This window comes from Tupaia chinensis, unplaced genomic scaffold (assembly GCF_000334495.1).
Source record: "Tupaia chinensis unplaced genomic scaffold, TupChi_1.0 Scaffold000185_1, whole genome shotgun sequence".
Lineage (NCBI taxonomy): Eukaryota > Metazoa > Chordata > Mammalia > Scandentia > Tupaiidae > Tupaia > Tupaia belangeri.
The window spans coordinates 4,105,089-4,124,503 of record NW_006159660.1 but is presented as its reverse complement, the minus strand read 5'-3'; the positions used below and the strand labels follow the sequence as shown (position 1 = coordinate 4,124,503).

General features: G+C 42.2%; 1 protein-coding gene across 1 annotated transcript in view; it reads right to left on the bottom strand.

Moving 5' to 3' along the window:
- Positions 1–8,173: 8,173 nt before the first annotated feature.
- The window catches only part of FSTL1 (follistatin like 1), a 64,099-nt gene continuing 52,857 nt past the window's right edge, over positions 8,174–19,415 (bottom strand). Inside the window, exons 8-11 of the mRNA XM_006146710.3 lie at positions 18,307–18,419; positions 17,894–18,004; positions 14,887–14,963; positions 8,174–10,788 (exon numbers count right to left, since the gene is read on the bottom strand). Coding sequence (XP_006146772.1) covers positions 10,744–10,788; positions 14,887–14,963; positions 17,894–18,004; positions 18,307–18,419 — 346 coding nt within the window. The 3' untranslated portion in view covers positions 8,174–10,743. The remainder of the gene's footprint in view (positions 10,789–14,886; positions 14,964–17,893; positions 18,005–18,306; positions 18,420–19,415) is intronic.

Below are 19,415 nucleotides of genomic sequence, written 5' to 3'. Positions count from 1 at the left end.
AAGAGTGTTTGACTGTCGAAAGGTACTGGTGTGTCAAATAAGATGAGAGCTAAGAACAGATCATTTGAGAGAATTATGTACAAATTTTGGGAACTAAGAATGGGTCACTAAAATGCCAATGTAAAGGACAGTTTGTGTCAAAGAGAGGCAGCAGTACAAATGTGTACTAAATGAAGAAGTTGTAGGGCTTCATTTTTAAATTGTCTTTTAGATGAGAGAAAAACAGCATGTTTGTATGTTGATAATGAACAGATGGAAAGGGTAAACTTGATACAGGAGAAGAGGAGGGATTTTTGACATAGGAGTGCTATACTAAGATTATTGGCCTATTTTGCTTCTGTTTCCCTTCTTTCTCTGAAAATGGTAGGAAATATCCCATTCACTTCCCTTTTTTCTTTCCTTTTCTCTAATTATTCTTCCAAAGAATATTTATTGAATTCATGAGCGAATAAATAAAAATTTTATTTTATAAATTAAAGAGAGTCAAAGTAGCAAATGAGTTTTTTGAGGGCTACCACTCTTAAGGGAAGTAAAGAATTCACAATTGTTCTTTCCTGTGTGACTTTTGAAAATGCATTGAGAGGCAAGACATCTATTGGACACAGAAATGGATTACTATCTGTTGATGATAACGTGTATAGTATCCCTAACTGGACTGGTGTGAAATGTATTCATGCTGGCAAATACACTTGACAAGCTAAGTGATGTATAGTGATTGAATGTATAAAAGAAATGAAAATAAAATAAAATATATTATATACAAAATTACTTTAAAATAAAGAAAATGCACTGTAGCTAAAGGTAGAGTGTGCTCTATTGCAAAACGCTAGCCTACCAAGCTTTCTTTTTATTTTTTTAAACAGGGAGAAAATTTCCTCGTTCATATGACTACTATTAAGGGATCTGAATGACATAAATCTGAGTACCTGACTGTCTTGCCTTTAGCCACTTAACTGCTGGGTTCTTCTCCTATGGATGATATTCTTCTGTCCTAGACACCTACCTATCATAAACAGAAACAAGTAAGGAGGTAAGAGGTCCAGTGTGTTGGATGTTGATTAAAACCATAGGACCTCCCATATTTTGCCTCTTTAGGTCTATGTGTTGAAGTCTTGTTTCTTTATCCCATTTCTGTTTTATTTATAAGACCTCATGTCTCTTGTGTTCAATTCTGAGTAAAACTCAAAAATTTCAACTGCATAAGTGAAATAAGATTAAAAGCCTAATGAACTCTCTACTTCATGTACATTTTATTGATGTGGTACTTCCATCATAGGTAACTTTTGAGGGGTTCAAAACAGAGAATCTCTGTTCTAGGTTTTCTCTAAGCTAGACTTTTTGTATTTGATAATGATGTTTCATGGGCACTTTGCTGATTAAAAAAATGGAGGGAGAGAACTGAGAAAGAGACATCTTCCTAAAAATTGGATAGGAATTACTATATTTGTTAAAGCCTTTTTGGAGCATTACTGAACAAAGGATATGGAAATCTTACAAATTAAAAAAAGATGAATCTAGCTCTAGAACTTTTCTGATTTGCCCAATTGATTTCAAAGTCTATTATTCTTATACCCTCATCTTTTAAATATCTTCTATTTCTACGTTTTTTTCCTGCATAAACACTGCTCTGCTATGATCTGAATGTGTCTCTTCAACATTTCTACGATGAAATCCTGATCTCCAAAGAAATGTATTAGGAGCTGGGACCTTTAGGAGGTGGTTAAGCTAGCCATGAAGGCAGAGCTCTTGTGAATGGGGTTAGTGCTTTCATAAAACAGGTTCGAGATAGGTCCCTTTTTCTCCCATCATGTGAGAATACAGTGAGAAGGTGCCATCTATGAACCTGAAAAGGGGCCCTCACCAGACACAGAATCTTGGACCTTCTAGCCTCCAGAACTGGGAGCAACACATTTTTGTTGTTTAAAAGTCGCTGAGTCTATGACATCTGTTAAAGCAGTACAGATGGACTAAGATATACTATTCAGTTGTGTTTTGGGGCCTGGGGGAGGAGAGGGTGGAGCCATATATTTATTGGTGATGGGCCTTGTAGAAATTAAGCTTAGGTTATGAAAGAGAGGAGAAAAAGGCATGAAACAGTAAGGGAAAAGAAAATATACAGGAACCAGAGATTTTAATTGGCTTGAATCTCAAATTCTTTGAATAATTAGATTAGATGATAAAATAATTTCAATGGGGATAAAGCAAGTCTGCTTCTAAAACTCTATGAAGGACATCACAGGGAGAAGGAGGTATACTAGAGAGATTTCTGCAATTGGAAAGATTTGGCATTTGCATTCCTAAGGTAAATTTTCACCAAACCAAACTTTTGACGTGTGCAGTGAAGGTTGCTAGGGGACCCTGACTGACTGGCATGACTTCCAGACCTAGCGTCTCTAGGGAAACCAGTTTATCCTGGGACCCCTTTCCAGGGAGCTTCAGAGGCCTGGCCTGAACTGCACGCACATATCTACTTAAAAGAAACCAGAGCAAGAGGACACGGAGACAGAGACTAGAATCACATGGAGACAGTGATAGGAGCTACATGAAAGAACATGCGTATTAGTCACAAGTGCTAAGCAAGTGCATTGTAGAGAATGCTAACTAGGGATTAATGCTGCATACTGATCTTTAAAATAAAGGAAAACACTGTGGTAAGGTAGCATGAGGGGGGGTTTGAATCCTGACTCCATTTCTTGATTTTTTTTTTTTTTTTTGCCATAGGGTGTGTGCACTTGCCAGAGAGACAGAGAGACAGAAAGCGAGAAATCATCCTTCACCCCCTGGGAATGGCCATACCACAGTCCCCTCTTGGGGTTTTGGGCACACACGCACATGCACCCAGCACAAGTTTTAAGCCTCCAGATCTGGGACTCGAACCATGGTCAACTACGTGGGAATCCAATGACATAACCATTATGCCATCTGCTGGTCCCTATGGTTGTGTAGTCTTAGACAGGTTCCTTAAACTTTAGGAACATTGTGTTTCTTATCTGTAAAGTATCTTTTTTTCACAGGGCCATTGTGAGAATTATGAGAATATATAATAGAGAATATTATTAGAAATAAGAATGAGACTTGACACCTACATAGCACTTTCTATGTGCCAGAAATTATTTGGAAAAATTTACATACCTTATCCTCAAAGGAAGAAAATGAGGTAGGTAGTATTATTATGCCACTGTAAAGAGAAACTAAAACACAGAGAAATGAAAATAACTCCCAGAAGTATAAAGGGTAAGAGTAGAGCTACAATTTAAGCCCAAGAAGTCTGGTTGTAACATTACATTATATTTTATCACAGTGTAGTATCAATCACAATAAGAACCATGTTCTGACATAGATGAGGAAGAAGTTGACACATGAAATTAAGAATGCCTGGCATTTGGGAAGGGCAAAGAATATGTGAGAATCTCAAAATTACTGGCTACCAGCTTTGACTGTGACGTCTGGTAGAAGAATTTTAAAGCAAGTAGCTTTTGGATCATCCCAGCTTCTAGAAAAATGATCAATTCTGCAAACTTGTGTGATTTAAAATAAGGACAGGAACTATAATAGGCAGGTAAGGGCCCTTTTGTAGGCAGAAATTTCCTATCAGACATGTTACGTTCATTCTCTTGACAGTTTTGTACGCGTTCTTTGGTTAAATATCTTATTCTTTTTTTCATGAATGATTCCATCTTTCTTATGTTTCCTGGCAATGTATTCTTTCACAAGCTCTAACATGTCAAGTTTCTGTAAGTCTCTGCTCTGAACACAAGAGGTCAAATAAGACCTGTGCATTCCAGTGATAACTGCCAGGGTGCAGTTTTTGCTCCTTTCTCCTAAGTTCATTGATCTGTCTTCCAGCAAATTGTTATTCTGGTCTATACGTGGATGGTGGTGTTTCCTTATTAGTTCTGACTTCTGGATAGAATCCACAGCGTCATTTGTTCCCTGGATTCTCTATGTGCTACAGTCTCAAACATGAATCCAACCCATTGTACCGTTTTTCTACCTGTGTATGCTTTTTGTTAATGATGTGATGAGGAAGCAGAGACACACATATACCCCTAGAGTTTCTCAAAAGGATTTTCTTTCTTTACATTAGGTTCATCCAATTCAGCAGTACTTCTTTCTTCCCCATTTTTTTCTGCCCTGATACATGCTCCATGGGCCATCTTGTCCCCACACAGAAATACCATCTCTCATGCTGTCTGTTCCCACATTTGTATCTTCAGCCCAGCTCTGTTCCAGAACTTTTTTTTACCCAACTAACTGCTCATAGGAAATCTCCATTTGAATGTCTCATGGAGACTCGGATTCATCCTGTGTATCTTCCATTCCTCTCTCCCTCCCTCCCTCCTCCTTTCTTCCCTCCCTTCTTCTTTCTCTCCCTTCCTTCATACCTTCTGAGTGACTTTGGTTCTTTTGCAGTCTCAAGAAATGGCACCGCTGTCTACCAAGTTGTCTATTCTTGAAATAGCCTAACTTATCTACTACTGCTAGATCTTATTACCCCTTTCCGACTCTGCTGCATCTGCGGTAAATGGTTCTTTCTTAAATTAAATGTGATCATAACTTCCTCCTGCCATGAGCTCTCTATTGTTCTCAAGAGACAATCTGTACAAATATCATGTATAAATGTCATAAATGTACATCATAATGCCAACAACTACTTTTTGTCAACAGTCTCTATATGCCAAGGTACTCACATGTTTGTTTCATTTCATCAGCAGCATTACAAAGTATTATTGTTAGCTTCATACTCTAGAAAAAGATAGCAACCACGACAACAAAGGTTGGTATTCAGATAGCTCTTAACACATATCAGCCATGTTCTAAGCTTTTTATGCATTTTACTTTATTTAATTCTTATAGCAACCTTATGAAATATTAATAAGATTATTATTATCTCCATTTTACAAATGAGAAAACTTAAGCACAGAGAATCTAATTTGCCCATTGCACAACAGTTAAGTAGTAGAGTGAGATTCAAACCCGAGTCTGGGTCTGGAGCGTATTGATTTTCCCACATTCCCTGAATCTTTGCATGTGCTATTCCTTCTCTATTGATCTCTACTAGCTTGATTCTACTTGTTCAGGTTTTTTGTTTTTCATTTTAGATACATCCTCCAGTGTTGTGGATTCCACAGCACTGATCTTGTTCTTGTAACAATGTGTACTAGTTACCTTTTTTTGTTTTTTAAATTATAGCAAGATTACAAGCTATCAGACAAAGTGCTCATCTGATGGAAAAAACTATGTTTGATTATCCTAGTCCCCTTCCCACTGCCTCATACACAGTCAGTACTCAATAAAACTTTGTTCAATTCTGCATGGTCTCTGTTTGGATTTCCAAGGCCTTACCTGTCAACTGTGTGTTCCTGCAGATTTCCTTTTCACAGATTCAAATGGTATTTACATACCTAAAGCTCTTTCACAACATGAATTATAGTAAATAACCCCTGGTTTTTCTTGTTCTGTATCGGAATCTTGGTAGAACCTGCCTGGTGGGTAATGCGTGAAAGATGGTATAATTCAGATCATCAAAAAGGTATCAAGGGAGGTTTTGATGATGATTGAATATACATGCAGAAGTAAGGATCAGCTAGGATTTACCCTACTTATTTTCACGTAATAGCCTCTAAAGGCTCCTCACAGCATTCAGAATAAAAACCAAAGTCACTATGCAGCCTGTGGGGACCACAAGATATGCCTTCCTCATGCTCAATCCCTTATCCTGCTTCTTTGCCCTCTTGCCTGCTTCTATCTCCTTCACTCACTAGAGCTCAGCCAACACTCCCGCACTGGCTCTATTTCACCTAGAATATTCTTGTTCAGACACCAGACATCTAATTGTCTAAACTTCAAATACTTGTTTATTTTCTTTCTTTCTTTTTTTATTGGAGCAACATTTTGCTTCCTATGTCACACTGTGGAATAGCCCCCAGCAGCTGAGTCCAGGATTTACTGCCTTATGCCCCACATTCATGTGAAATTTACTGTAGGGCTCTGAGCACATCTGCTAAGCCGATCTACTCAATCACATTCTCCTCTCTCCCCTTATTTCAGAGTTAATTCAAGAGGACTTATGGGAGCTTGATATAGGTGCTCTGAAACTAAAGCTAATCAAAATAATTTATACTTATTTGCACAGTTCATAATATTGAATTTTTTAAAAATTTTACTAATAGAGCCCATGCACTCTCTGAGGAGGGAGAGGAGGAAGGTGAGAAAGCGCTCTCTCCCCATGGGGGTTGGCCATGACACAATCCTTTCTCTTCCATTCTCCTCTGGGATTTTGGACCTGAAACACATACGTGCCTGACATATTTTTCAAGCTGCCAGGTCTTGACCGAATTGAATAGTCTGCCATGTAGGATCCAGTCATCTTAACTACCACATCACCAATTGATGCATAATATTAAATTTTGGTTATGAAAAACTTAACTTTCTGAATTATGCTATTTAGGTGTTTTTAAATGAGTTTTCACTCCCTGAGCACTATATACTGTAACATTAAGAAAAGTGTTCTCAGAGCCTGGTAGTTGGGAGAAATCAGGCAGGATTTAAAGTAGTTGTAGACAGGGTACCCTTAAAACTGGGTTTAAGGTTCCCTGTGAATGAAAATGCTAAGAATCAAACTGTGATAAAGAGGTCAATAGTCTGTAGGAACAATGTAACCAAAAGATTGCCTTTTCATATTTGATTAGCATTGGGTAGTACCCTAAATTTGATCAAGGTGATGTGGCTCTAATTTTAGGGAAGCAAGATTTCTACACATATGACTAAAATGAAACCTTAAACCTCAACTACAATGTGCTCTTTTGGAAGATAGATTCATGGCAGGTGGGGAGTACATGATACGCACAAAAACCACTGAGTTAGAAAAGTAAGATCTGTCGTGTGTCTCCAAGCAGAACAGAAGGTCTTAACCACACAACACCCAGTCTACTTTTACCTCACTGGGATGTGTGTATCAAAGAAAGCCATTGAGGTTACCAGGTCAACACTGGCAATGATTTCATGTTCCTAAACCACCTTCCCAAGGTTATTTGGTTTTCTCACAGGTTTACCTGCAGTCAGTTTCACTGGATGCCATTCCAGTCTCATTAAACATAGGGACTTTAGGAGTCACTTAACTTCTCAATAAAGGAATGCTCCCACATAGTCTGAATGTTGTGTATACCCCCCCCCTCCCCCCCAATTGATGTTGAAACCTAATCCACAAAGCAATGTATTAAGATATGGCCTTTGGGAGATTAGGTCAAGAGAGCCACCCTCATGCTCATGACCGGGTTTAGTGCCCTCATGAAAGAGGTCAGAAGTGTAATACCCTTCCATCATGTGAGGACACAGTAAGAAGGCAAGCTCTTTGGAGCACAGTGAACCCTCATCAGACTCTCAATCTGCTAGTGCCTTGATCTTGGATTTCCCAGCCTCCAGAACTATACATTTGTTTATAAATTACCTAGTATAAGGTAATTTGTTACAGCTGCTGGAATGGACTAAGACATTTCCTGAGTTCTTGTCAAACCTCCCCCCCCACCCCACACACAACCTCACCTACCATTCATAATCCTTTTAAAGAAACTTATTCTTGGGGTCAGCAGGTGGTGTAGTGGTTAAGGCGCTAGACTCTTACTCCCACTCCCATGGTTAACCACAGTTTGAGTCCCAGACCTGGTGGCTTGTAAAATCATGGCACGTATGCATGTGTGCCCTAAATCCCAGGAGAATAGAGAAGGGATGGCAGCGTGGGCCTGGGGACTGATTTTTCACTCTCTCTCTCTCCAGTGAGTGCATGTGCCTTATGGCAAAAACCTTAAAAAAGAAAGAAAGAAGAAGAAAGAAAGAAAGAAGGAAAGAAAGAAAGAGAAACTTATTCTACTAGTGCCTGTGCGAACTTTTCCTTCCAGCTGCAGTCTCAAAAATTTTTAGGAGAAACTCTTGAGACCTTTGTACAAGGCTCCTGAGATCCAATCTGCTTTCTATAAAGTAAACAGTTCTTGTTTTCAAAATTTTATTTGGCCTTAACTGAGGGAGTAGGGAAACCAACAAAACTATTATTTTAATTTCTTTATTTATCAATAGTATCCAAAAAAAAAAAATCAGGAGTTACAAAAACAAGTTAAATGCAATATGGAAGCCTACTAAATACAAATACATTTTCACAAACACATAGGCAACAGAAATCTATTCAAATTGTTTTTTGCAGTTTGACTATTAAAACATAGGTGCAAAGGAAAGACATTCAGAGTGGTCCACATAGGTTTCTTAGCAGGTGGAGTCCTGCTTTCCAAAACAGTGATAGAGTCCAGAATCATGGCATGTGGAAGGTTTCCATGGACACTGGATCTTAACAGATGTTGAAATGTGGATAAAACTGCACACACACGGACAAAATCCAAGGAAGCTTGCAGTCTAAGTCCTATGCTTTTAGAAGGCTAAAGGAACTGAACCCAATTTAACCTTGTTTGTTTATACCACACAAAGCTCTTTGCAAGATTCCCCAAACTAGGTTATTTAGCAGCCTTCCCGTGAATGGTCCTCAAATCATGTGATTCTACAGTGCAGACAACAGCTGCCCTATTTACACAGAAACAGCAGATGCAAGAGGAATGTGGACTTGCTCTGGGGAATTCAGGGCCGCAGGGTGGGGTAGTCTTGGATGGGAACCGCTGTTCTAAGTGAGACTGGTGAAAAGACTGTGGCTGCTGCTTTAAACAAACTGGCACTCCTGCCCTCTCCCTACGTGTCCAAGAACTGGGAACACTTTTGATTAAGGCGTGCTGCTGTGAGTTCTCCAAGGCACTTGGACAGGGAGCCACATTTCAGACTGCACAAGTGGGGTTCAAAGCATTTTTAAATGGAATGGTACATAAAAGCCTGGAATTTAAACGAAGTGGAATTTTCTCTTTTCAAATGAGAACAAGGAAGACTATTTAGAAGGAATTCCATTCCTGGCACAACAGTTTCTCACAGCTGCCTGTGAAGTACAACCTAAATAATTTCTCTCTGAGAGTCTGTAATCCGCTTTTTACAAATGCAATCTAATGTCAAGTTTTTCATCTTTGTTATTCCAAATGCATCTTAAACATGGTAGTGAGGTTAATAATCCCAGATGTCAAAAGACATACAACTAACTGAATGACTGACTTTTTCCCAAGTCACATGTTTAACATTCAATCTCCATTATTATTTTTTTTTACCCCTTTTTTGTTTTTGTTCTCATCTCTAAAGAGAAAGCTCTTTCTGTTTCCAACAAGAGGTTAAACATGAAATGCAAAGGTCAAAGTGGGGTGGTTCTCTTTTTCACTTTCTTCCTGGAAAGGCTTTTCCTATGAGAGCTCTCCATCGCAGCAGGACCTAAACGGGTCATTCAGAACGAGGCTAGATTTGGTCTATGTTTTTGGCTCTGTGATGTTTCTTGTTATAACAGTACAGTTTAATTTATCCTAAGGAGAAGAGGGAAAAATCATAGGACCCCCCTCTCCTACTGGACCAATGCAATGACAGGAACCACAGAATTTATTATTTACCAAATCAATCAACGGGTTATTGCATTTTTACCAGTTCACTGAGGAAACTGAAGCCCAGAAATAGGAAAAGACATGGGCAAAGTTACTCTCCTAGTTATTCATAGATCAATGAGCAGATTATAAACTGGTATACCTTTTAAGCCCTGCTTAGCTGCACTTGAGTCATCCTTTGGAATGCTGATTTACCTAAACTTCTCAGAACTAATGAAAACTAACTTTTTGGATCTTGAAAGCTTTATGTGAAGATGCTCCTTCTTCCCCTGGCTTCTGTCAGAGGCAACCCTGTTCCTCTGGCAGACAGCTGTTTCACTGGTAGCTAGAGCCAAGCCTGGCTGCATCCAGTATGTGATAGGGTGGGTGGTGTCTGGGTTAGACAGGCCCCTGCACCAGGGAGAGCCCCAAACTCCTTCCACCTCTGAAATGGTAGGACTATTGAAACATATTACAAAAGCTTAGTATCTAGTCAAGAAAATAAAATATTTAAAAAAAAAACAATAATAATATAATGATAATAATTGAAGAATGAAGTCAACTTGCCAAACCAAAAAAAGAAAAGTGTTTTTATAGAGAAATAGCACCTTTGGTAAAAAATATTTTAAAAATTTGGTTAGGTCTCTAGGGGACTCAAAGTATACAAGTATCTGCATCACTTGGGTGCACCTCCCAGAAACTCCATCCAAGTCTGAGGGACAGGGTAAGGAGCAGGACGCCTGTGTATCTACCCACAGTGGTTGGGACCCAGAGGACACACACAGATGCTGGAGGTCTGTCATGCTGTTGGCAGCAGGAAGGGGCTGGAACAGAACGTGCTCCTCTCCACTGAGCATCCCAAAGCCCTCCTCCGGGGCCAGCCTGCTAAGTTCTCTCTGGCATTACGTGAACTTCCTGCCACCCACTGACGGCTGCAGTGGACTTGGGAGTTCAGATCTGAGTCTACCCCTCGCCCAGCCCTGATGCATTTTCCTTGCTTGCTCCAGCCCCAGAGCACCCTTTAACAGTTTCTCTCAAAGCACTCCTAGAAATGAAGGCTAAGGCCCTTCCCCCTCCTAGCTAGCCACCCACATTTCCTTTATTGCAAAACAAATAAACAAAATAAAACTCGTTGCTATACAAGCAAATACTGGTGATTTGGTGATTGTAGAAGACACTCGCAAATACTGGACTCAGCGCTGAAGTGGGAGAAGGTGCCAGGCTCCAGACACGGTTCCAACACGTCTCCTCATTAGATCTTTTTGGTGCTCATCCTCTTGGTCTTCTCAGCTGTTTCCTTTGAGATGCAAGAGAAAATACACAGAACTATTTTAAAAAAATAGAAATACTGAAAAAAATGATTGGCATTAATCTAGACTTCAAGACTTTATACAGCATTGACAGGTACATGATTAGACTGAATTTTAGTTCTCTTCCTTAAGGGAAACCCCTGGCCCCTCACTGGGACAGGGCGGGCGGAATGGCCATGCTGTAATCCCTTCTCCTCCATTCTTTTGGGATTTTGAGTACTCATGTACACGTGCCCAGTGTGCTTCTCAAGCTGCTGGGTTCGGGACTCAAACTGCATGGTCGGCCATGTGGGAATCAGCTGCTTTAATCACCATGCCACCAGCTGGTCGCTATTAAAAGGGGGCCAGCAAGGGGTATGCTGGTTAAGGCGCTATGGCTGACTGCAGTTTGAGTCCCGAACCTGGCAGCTTGTCTTCTCCCTCTCCCTCTCTTTCCACGTGTGTGACCAATAGTAAATTAAGTAATAATAATAATAATGATAAATAAAATTAATTTTTTTTTAGAGAGAGATTTTCGCTATTAGGCATGTACACTCACCAAAGAGACAGAGAGAGACAGAAAACGAGAAACCACCCCCCAGGGAGGATGGCCATGCTGCAATCCCTTCTCTTCCATTTTCCTCTCAGGATTTTGGGCATGCAAACACACGTGCCTGGCCTGAGTTTAAGCTGCTGGATTCAGGACTCAAACCGTGGTCGACTACATGGGAGTCCAGTGGTGTAACCATTACACCACCTGCTGGTCCCTAAAATTAAGTAATTCTTTTAAAAAAGTTTATTTTATTTATTTCTTCCATAACAAAGATAGTCAGGCACCCCCAACAAGATTCTTACACTGTGATCGACCCCCAGTCTAAACTGGCCTGGATTACAATCATACACACACACACCAGTGTGATCAGGGCAGTCCGGGACCTTTCCCCTGTGGGTCCCACTGCATTACCAATGCACCAACACCTATCTCCTAATATCCTCATTTAAGGATGAAGAAAGGAGACTACATGGAAGTGCTCTAGTGTTCTGAATCCAGCAAGTGCCCAGAATTGTTAAGAGCAACAGGCTCTGGAGGCAGACTGCCTGATGAATCAGGGCTGGGCGACCTTGGGCATATTATGAAACCTGCACCTCAACGTCCTCAACTACAGAAAGAGAGTAATGAAGTAACAGGTCTTATGACAAGGTCTGGCACGTCTCCAAAGAAGACACAAATGGCCAGTAAGAGCTTAAGAAGATGCTCCATAGCATTAGTCATTAGGGAAATGCAAATCAAAACCACAATGAGATACCTTTTCACAGCCTCTCGGACAACTAAAATAAAAACTGATAGTAATGAACATTGCCAAGGATGTGAAGAAGTGGGGACTCTGATGGTGAAGATGCATAGGGGGGAGCCACTTTGAAAACATCTGTCAGCTCCTCACAAGGTTAAATACGGAGTGCCACAGGACCCAGAAATTCTGCTTCTGGATACATACCCCAGAGAATTGAAGGCATGTCCACACAAAAGCTTGTACAAGAATGTTGACAGCAATATTCCTTACTAGTAAATCTTTGTCAGCGCCAAAACATAATTGAATTAAATAGCTACCAATTGGAGAATGGACACATAGAATGTGGTACAGCCACACCAGGGAATGTTATTGGCCCACAAAGAGGGATGAAGTACTGAATCTACAAGAATGAACCTTGAAAATATGATGCTAAGTGAAGGAAGAAAGACAGAAAATGTCATATATTGTGGGTCTATTTCCACGAAACATCCAGAATACGCAAATCTGTAGAGTCAGAAAGTAGATTCATGGTTGCAGGTGCTGGAGGAGAAGGAGAATGGAGAATGATTTCTAGGGGTATTAGGTATCTTTTGAGGAAGACAAATATGTTCTGGAATTGGTGCTGGCTGACAATCTAAAAACTACTGAATTTTAGTATATATATCATTTAGTATACTTATTTATAAGGGTATATTTTATGGCATGTGAGTTACATTTCAATTTTAAAAAAAAAATTAATAAGGCTGGCCCCAGGGCCTTGTGGTTAATGGAACCAGATCCCACATGGCTAACTGTGTGCGAATCTCAGCTCCAATGGCTTGAAAAGCATGCTGGGCTTGTGTGCATGTATGCCCAAAGTCTGATAGAGTGGAGAAATACAGATGGGATAGTGGTGTGACCATACCCCATCCAGGGGTACTTTCTCCCTCTTCCTCTTATTCTATCTCTCTCTGGTGAGTGCACATACCCTCTGGTAAATTGAAAAAAAAAAAAAAAAAGTCAAGGGACCAGCAAGGTGGTGTAGGAGTTAAGGTGCTAGACTCCAACATGGTTGACCGAGGTTTGAGTACCAGAGGCTTGAAACTCTTGCTGGTGCATGTGCATGCATGCCCATAATCCCAAGAAGATACTGGAGGAGAAGAGATTGTGTCATGGCTGAGGAGAAGAGACTGTGTCATGGCTGTCCCCCCAGGCGGTGATTTCTCGCTTTCTGTCTCCCTGTCTCTGTTTCTCCGGCAAGAGCACACACCCTACAGAAAAAAAAAAAAAGTAAAATAAGAGAAAATCTAACAGAGCCTGGTATCCAGCAGACACAGTTGGTGCTCCACCCCTGGCCCCTTGCCTTTAATGTTTCAATGTACACTGGCATGACTCCTCACTGCCAGCACCTGCTTCTCTGCCTGAGGGTTTTTCCTGGTTGTTGGAGCCCACTCCACCCACCCATGCTGACAGAAATACCAAACATGCCAGGGACTTAATGTTTCCTGGTTGCAGCTCTCGGTCATTGAGTGGTGGGAGTTTTTCAGAAATACCCCAGCTCAGTTCTCACACAGGTATAGTAACTCTGCTCCCAGGGTCCTCAATAGGATTAAGTTCCTGGTCACGTGCCTGAGCACACATTCTTCATTGCTTCCCTCCCTTCCTGGATTCATTTCTCAGCCTTCATTCCAATGTTCCCTGGGACTGCAGCCAAAGAAAGTGTACTTGTGTTCTTGCCTCAATACTTCTGAGTGAACACACATAAAACTGACATGTAAAAATGCTGGTCATTGTAATTCATTCTCCACGGTATCATTTCTCTACCCTAGATGAAAGTAATTCCTATGAAGTTTCTTTCTCCCTTTTATGTAGTCAAACTTATCTGGAGACTCAAGACTGGTGAAATTTGGAAAAACAAAAGATTAGAAGCTTCTGCTTCTGCAACAACTGTCATAGGTTACACGATCAATGACAACCATGACAGTGCACGTAGCAGTCAACAAATACAAGCCATTACTTAACAGCAAGAGTTCTTTTTACTTTGTCAGGTATTTCATCTGAATAGTTTAGCAGTTCTTATGACCGTTATATTCCTTAAAAACTTGTATGTCAGAGAGAAGGCTCATACAGCCAAACCTGGTTTATGTACCCGCTTGTAAGGCTCAACATCCTCTGTTAAAACTAAGTGAGAAGTCATAATAGGCCAGTGGATCATGCTTCTGCGAAGAACCCTTTCCCCAAGGAGGTTTCACCTTAATGACACAGCACCTGAACAGAACTCTTCTGTATTATCTTCTCGCTCTCTAGGAAGGAGAATCTCTGTCGATCGCAGTCTGTTTTCTAGCCAGATCTACAATTAGTTTAAATCCTTTTTGCTGTGGCCCAAATACATTAATTTTATGCTCAGTGAATGACAGCTACATCTCAGGTCCTTGTGCTTGCTGTGAGGGGCCACAGTGAGCAGGCCGCAGAGCCTGCTCTCAGGAGTTCCCGGTCTTTGGGTCAGCACGCTGGCCATAGTGGGAAACGCTAAGCTTCTTTAGACCATGCTTATTTGCACACTGCTTCCACCTCATTTGCAAATCACCACTTGGCTCATTTTTTCTGATGCAACTGCTTACTGAGCAGTAACCTGTACCTGCTGGGACCTACTGGAATCCATCAGAGAAGTGTTTGTGTCATGGTTTTACAGTACAGGTGAGTGGGTATCATTCAGGATCTAGTGGACTGAACATAGCATGTCTCCTTGGTCTCCTGAGGCATGAGGAAGTGTCTGAGTGACAGCAGGGCCTGTGGCAGGGCAATACTTGAACCAGCACAGAGGCTGCCACTCACCTGGTGCTTTTGCAGCTCCTGGGCATATCTGGTCATCTCCTCCTCTGTCTGAGTCTGGGCCCCCTTCTGATTCTTACCTGCAGGAAGAACCAAAGCTCAGAGCAATGGCAGCTTGAATAGATCCTCAATTCATCTCCCATTTAACCTGGATCAGTAAATTACCCACCTTTCTCTGAATATGAAGTCATGAAAGGTCCCAGGGTAACCGACATCTCCAAGCGAATGCAGTATAAGCCAACGTACCCTCCCCCAGTCTCTCTCTGGCCTCTGTTCTGAGTGTTTCTTTTTTAACTGGTCAGCACATGCTTGCCAGGTGCTGACCCTGCAGGAAAAACTATGGTGAAAACTTGGATCCTGACTCAGGAAATTCCTCGGGGGCAGTGACTGTCAACCATTCACACCCCCCTCAAATTAAAAAATGTAACTGCCTAGTTTTCACCTTCAGAGGTTCTTCATTGCTTCCCTCCCTTCCAGGATTCATTTCTCAGCCTTCATTCCAATGTTCCCTGGGACTGCAGGGTCTATGTGGGAGTCCAGTGCTTCACTTCATTGATGTGAGTTGGATCCTGGGCACCAGCATTTTTTTGGAAGGCTTTCTGGGCGATCCTAATGTGCCGCCAGGGTAGATGACCACTGCTTCTAGTAATGTTTCCCAAATTTGCACAGTGAAAAACACAGAAGCAAAAACTACACAGGTTCCTAAGTTGCTCTTCTGCAGATTCTGATTTGGGAGGTGTGGGATGGAGCCTAGGAATCTGTTTATCAAGCATGAAGTTTGCTGCTAGGGAACACTGCTAGGACTTGTCTCTCAGACACGGGTATCAGTCTGCTTCCCATGGCCCTGGCTCCAACTGGCTTCACATTGTGGTGCCCCTTCTTGTTTGTCCCACTGAAATCTGTGACCTAAGACCAGGCCACTGAGTTTCAGGTACTAATCTGAAGGTGCCTTGGAATGCTGCCCCTATGCTCCTCTCAAATCCAGGGCCTTCACACCAAGATGTGCTCAGGCCCCTGAGGCACCAGCACTGGAACTACTCTTTATATCCACAGAGAGCTCTGAATGTGGGACTTCAGAGGAAGGACGAGCAGTCCAGAGCATATGGCTGTGGAAATAGGCAGCCTATGAGGGCAATAAACTGGATTTTGTGCGATGCATGTGACGGGGGTTATTGTCCAGGAGACTGTGCTCATGGTTCTGTAAGCCAGCTGCACACCACCTGTCTGAGCCTTAGACATGGAAGGTTACCTCTGCAAAGCCAGAACGGCCCAGTAGGTGTGGAGAGGTAATGAAGGCTGGGGAAGACAAGCACAGAGTGCTCTCTGGTTGAGGCAAGCTGGGCCATGGTTTTGAAATATTTTCTGTTGGCTTCGTAGCTAATCTGGCTTCCGTAGTGTTTAACCTGGCTTCCCTGGCTTGGCCTTGACTTCCAACAACTTCTAGAAGCAGCCTTTTCCTGGTTGTTCGCTTGTCCTGTTAGGTTGACCTCCGGCCTTCCCTCATGTAAAGAAACTTGGTCCCAGGCAGTGACAGGCTCCTTCCTTAAATAGCACTGGGTTCTATTTTTATTGCTATTGTTCCCTGGCTCTTTGGAACCTCTCCTGGGGTTTGTGACATCTGTCTCCCAGTTATCTTCCAGAGCATGATCCTAGGCACCAGCTTATTCTTTTTTGTCTCAGTAAAAGTCTTTTTTTTTTTTTGTCAAAGTTTTTGGGAATGTGTGCTTGCCAGAAAGAGAGAAAGAGAGGGAGAGAAAGTGAGAGATCACTCGCCAGGGGGGAATGGCCATGCTGCAATCCCCTCTCCTTGACTTTTCTCCTGGATTTTGGTGACACATGTAACCTGTGCTCAGCATGACTTCCATGTCACCAGGTCTGGAACTTGAACCATGGTCAGCCATGTGGGAGTCTAGCGCCCCAACTATTATGTGACCTGCTGGCCCCATCCTCAATAAAAGTCTTAAGATAAAACTTTAGGTTCATCCCATCTGGTATAACTTTTGAATCTGGTTCTAAATGACCTGTCTTCCCAACCCATTATAGCTCTCCACGCCAAGTGGCTTCAACACCCTTCTCTGTGTCGCCTCCAATCTGAATGGTTTCTGGTTCTTTGCCAGAGCTCAGCTTTGATTTAAGAATCCCTCTTGATCTTTGGCATCACTGTAGACCAGGACCCTGATGGGACTGTGGTGGTTCAAACATACCACTAGCTTCCGTACTGTCCCCCAAATTCACTCTGGGATCTTTATGTCTACAACCCACCCTGCCCAGGTCTCAACTTTCTCTCTCTCTTTCTTTCTTTTTGCTATAGGGCACATACACTTGACAGAGAGAGAGACTGAGACAGAGAGACAAAAAAAAAGTGAAAAATTAAACCCCAGAGGGGATGGCCACACCGCAGTCCCTTCTCCTCTTAGGATTTTGGGCATGCATATATATGCACCTGGTGTGATTTTCAAGTCACCAGGTCTGGGACTCGAACCACGGAGATGGCTATGTGGTATCCAGTGCTTTAGCCTCCATGCTTATCTGCTGGACCCTCTGTTTCTCTCTTTAGAAAAACTCAATTCTGTTAGTTTGAAAGAGGGATCTACATTTTCCCTTTATCTGCTGAATATGGCAAAGAGGAGTCATTCTGTCTTCCAACCACCAGAGTCTTTTTTACCAAGTATTTCCTAAGGTGTCATAGGATTAAGTGGGTTAATATATAAAGTGTGCAAAAGAGTGCCTGACTCTGGCTTTCATATCAATGTGTACTCATGCCCCAGGTCCAGGTTTCCTGTTTGAAACCTCTGGATGATTTTCAGACTCCGTATATCTGGGGTAAGTGCTCTGTCCTCGTGGTTGCCCACCAATGGCAACATTGCAAGTCTGGGTGTGTCACCTGCTCCCCGGGTTCCTGGTTCCCAGCCACCACCCTCTTCTCCGTCCCCTACCCCCTGGTTCTCTCCTGGTAATTTCATGACACTCTCTCCTTGCTGTCCTTCTTTCTGCCCAAGCCATAGCTCACCGTTGCAGGTCATGGCTGTGCAGACCCAGTTTCCACAGGCACAGACGCAACGGTTACAGTCTACCTCGGTCTCAGCTCCATCTGCATACGTTTCATCCTCCAGGGCACACTCTGGTGGACCAGAAATAAAGGGAAGGGGTTTAGTTGAGGGGAGAGCACACGGCATCATTGCTACAACCTGAACACCTTACCCTTTTCCCAAACGAGACCTGTCTATCCATCAGAGGCACCCTATCTGAGCAGAGGCCACTGCCGATCTAAGACCTGTGGATCCCAACATCACAATGAAGATGGGCTGGGGCTCAGTATAGAACCATGGGAGTCGAGTGGAGAGTTCCACCAATCCTCTCTCTCACCTCCCCTGTTAAAATGCTCCCACCCCCTACAGCCCTCTGCTTCTCAGGGAGACATACTCTTCTCGGGAGGGTTGAAAGATGGGTTGAGGCACTTGAGGAACTCCTGGAAGCTGAGTTTCCAGTCGGCATTCTCATCAGACAGTTCGATGAGAGCATCCACACAAAGTCCTCTGAAACAAAACAGAAGAAATGCGTTGGCAAGACTCAGTTCCACTCCGTTAAAGGGGAAGTGGGCAGCAGGACCACATACACCCGGGCCTCCACCTCTAGGCGCCGAGGAGGTGACTGCCAATTGAAGAAGTTTCTCTCTGCACTGACCTGCTACGTCCGTGACCCATCCTGACTCCCCAAAGCACCTGGCCTTTAGCCTGTCATACCGGACAGGTCACTCAGGCTGTTAACAGTCCCCACAAGACAACTGAGTTTTGTGAGTGGTTTTGTTCACCTTCATTGACAAATGTTTTCACTCCCTGTACACCGTCCACGAACATCTGCCCTTCCCCATAGTCTAGGTGTCAAGTCACTCAAACTTAGCAAAATTAAAACAGAAGAGAGAGGACAGATAATATAAAGAAGTGTAGGCTTTGAAAGGATATGGAGTTTAAGCGAGAGTCACCATTATCAGCATTTTCGAGAGATCTCTGGGAAAAGTATTATTGGACCTCAGCTCCATCATCACCCTGTGACCTGAATTTGAACCCTGGCTCAGTCACTTACTACCCAAATAGCTGTGAGCTACTTAACCTTTCTGAGCATGTTTTCTCATCTGTAAAAGGTGGGCAAGAAGCCTTCCACTGGGATGCTGGGAAGAGCAAACAATGAACACATAAAATATTAACTAATTTCAGGTTATCAAAATACGAAATATTGACAGATTCTACACTCTAAGGTCATGAACTATTACTAAGGACTAATCCTTCTAGAAACTGTTTCGTGCTTCTTTTGAACAAAAGGGATGTTTTTCCTATTTTTAATTCGTACCGATATAAGGAAACCACACCATATGTCTATTAAGGGTTAGTTTATACTAATATTTATTCCAGAATAATACCAGAAAAGGAGAAGGACATACATTTGTTATAATTAGGGCAATCTATTGCAAAATAGCACTCATTATCTTTTTTTTTTTTTTTTTAACCAAGTTTTTTCTTATGGGGGGCTGGCGC